We start from the raw sequence: 1,861 nt of genomic DNA on the forward strand, positions 1-1,861 counted from the left end.
CAAAAACTTAAAATGAAAAAAGAAATTGCATTTATTAGATATAAAAAGCCCACAAAACATCACACCCCAAAAGCAAATAAGAGAAAATATTACTGATCTAAAATACTCACCTGGTGGCTTCTTCACCTTTGTAATAATCTGCTGCCTGTTCGTAATGAGCGATGGACTGGAATGGAATTTGGACATAAGACATAAACAGAGCTTTCTCCAAGAGATAAATTGACAGATTAAAACAACAGATACTATTAGCTGATAAATTAGAAGCAAGAATTGATGTATGAAATAACAAACATTAAGCACATATATTTCATCTTACCTTGTCGATGTCCACCAACTCTGTCTCATATACTTCAGCAATGGTGATGTGATGTTTGGCTGCGATGGTAAAGCGCCCCTAAAAATAACAATAATAATAACAATAAAGTTATGTAAGCAAATCTGTTGCTAAACAGAAATGGGCTTTTTTTTAATTTAATAACTTAAAGAAGAGATCCCTCTCTGTTGACTCACCATATCAGTGTATATCTCAATAGCTCGGTTTAGGCAGTTTATGGCCTCTGTTAAGAAATATAAAAATATTTAGACACATGACATAAAACCCTGTCACTCTAGCTACATCTTTTTTGTGTTTTTTCTTTTTCTCATTAATATTTTATTGAACTTTTGTCACTTGAACAATGTCACTTATAGTCATCAAATCAAATAAGTCATATACATATATAAAAAACAATAACTAATTTAATGAAATAATACTAATAATTAAAAATTACGTAAACAAAAATACAGAATTCCAGGGGGAAAAAAACAAACAAAATAAAACAAAAAAACAAAAAACAAAAACAACAACAACAACAAAAACTTTCTAGGTTTTTGCTTTGTTATTTGCATTATCTTTTTTGATTCTACTTTCTGTTTCTGTTTTTGTTAGATTCTATTTCATTATTATTATTACTGCTTTGATATACATATTTGTATATTCCTTGTTCTCTATTTATTGGACGGTAAACAATTAAGTTTGCCAAATTAATAGGTTAATTTGGAGAAGTAATATCCCCATTAAAGATGTTTTTAACTGGGTTGAATATGGGTGTTAAAGGCCAAAAGAATGACTAGTATGTGAACTTTATGGTAAACATCTCAAATATATTAGGCATTCTAAGTCTTGTCTTTGTGTTAAATACATAAAATGTAAAAAAAAAAAAAAAAAAAAAAAAAAAACAAAAACTTGTCCAAATATGTCCCACTTTTTAACTGCACAGTGAGAAGAATGCTGTTAATGCTCTTTAAACATCAGATGACACTGACTTTATGTACATGGTCCACTGGAACTGGTACAACAGCTTGTAAAACAGGAATTACAAGTGAGCTTTGTCAGCCACATAGTCCAGAGGGTGGTTATGAGTAATGATTACCTTGTGGATCTGCTTTTTTGAAGGCATTTCCAGCCTCTATAAGGTTAGTTGCTGCATCATGTTTGCTCTGCATCTGGAGGTGAAGGGCAGCAGCTTGGGAGAACGCATTTCCTGCAGCTGAAAAAAAAGAAAATGTTGCATGTTAGAGGTTTTAAAGTCTGTAAAGATCTAAACAAAGAGAAGGAAATCATTACATTTTTTGTCACTCAACTAATTATTCTTACCACACCAGTTTTTGGCCATTTTGTACATGTTGGCTGCTCTCACATACATATCACAGGCCTCTTCCATCTTGGAGGAACCCCTGTGTGACACACGTGATTAGTTAAAACAATACTTAAAGAGACAATTGCTGGGTGATAATGATCAAATTTCAAGCGCCATAATATTTAATAACTAGCCTAGATATTGTTATTGTGATGATATTTTGGGGCATGCTGCATGAGCGA

At 32.0% G+C, this 1,861-nt stretch overlaps 1 protein-coding gene across 1 annotated transcript; it reads right to left on the reverse strand.

Moving 5' to 3' along the window:
* Positions 1 to 89: 89 nt before the first annotated feature.
* Positions 90 to 1,747, reverse strand: LOC121966865 (beta-soluble NSF attachment protein-like). Its single transcript, XM_042516936.1, has 5 exons — positions 1,637 to 1,747; positions 1,413 to 1,529; positions 511 to 557; positions 317 to 394; positions 90 to 166 (listed from the first exon to the last, which is right to left on the reverse strand). The coding sequence occupies exons 1-5, from the start codon at positions 1,701 to 1,703 to the stop codon at positions 107 to 109; spliced, it is 369 nt and encodes a 122-aa protein (XP_042372870.1). The 5' UTR covers positions 1,704 to 1,747; the 3' UTR covers positions 90 to 106.
* Between the last annotated feature and the right edge of the window lie 114 nt (positions 1,748 to 1,861).

The sequence above is a fragment of the Plectropomus leopardus genome, unplaced genomic scaffold (assembly GCF_008729295.1).
Source record: "Plectropomus leopardus isolate mb unplaced genomic scaffold, YSFRI_Pleo_2.0 unplaced_scaffold26148, whole genome shotgun sequence".
In the NCBI taxonomy this organism is placed as follows: domain Eukaryota; kingdom Metazoa; phylum Chordata; class Actinopteri; order Perciformes; family Serranidae; genus Plectropomus; species Plectropomus leopardus.

Bases quoted from the DNA above. Each gene is read 5' to 3' on its own strand.
- LOC121966865 (XM_042516936.1), bottom strand. From the start codon at position 1,703: ATGGAAGAGGCCTGTGATATGTATGTGAGAGCAGCCAACATGTACAAA. The intron at 395-510 runs GTGAGTCAACAG...TGTTATTTTTAG, and splicing joins TTGAGATATACACTGATATG to GGGCGCTTTACCATCGCAGC. The intron at 167-316 runs GTAAGATGAAAT...ATTCCATTCCAG, and splicing joins AGTTGGTGGACATCGACAAG to TCCATCGCTCATTACGAACA.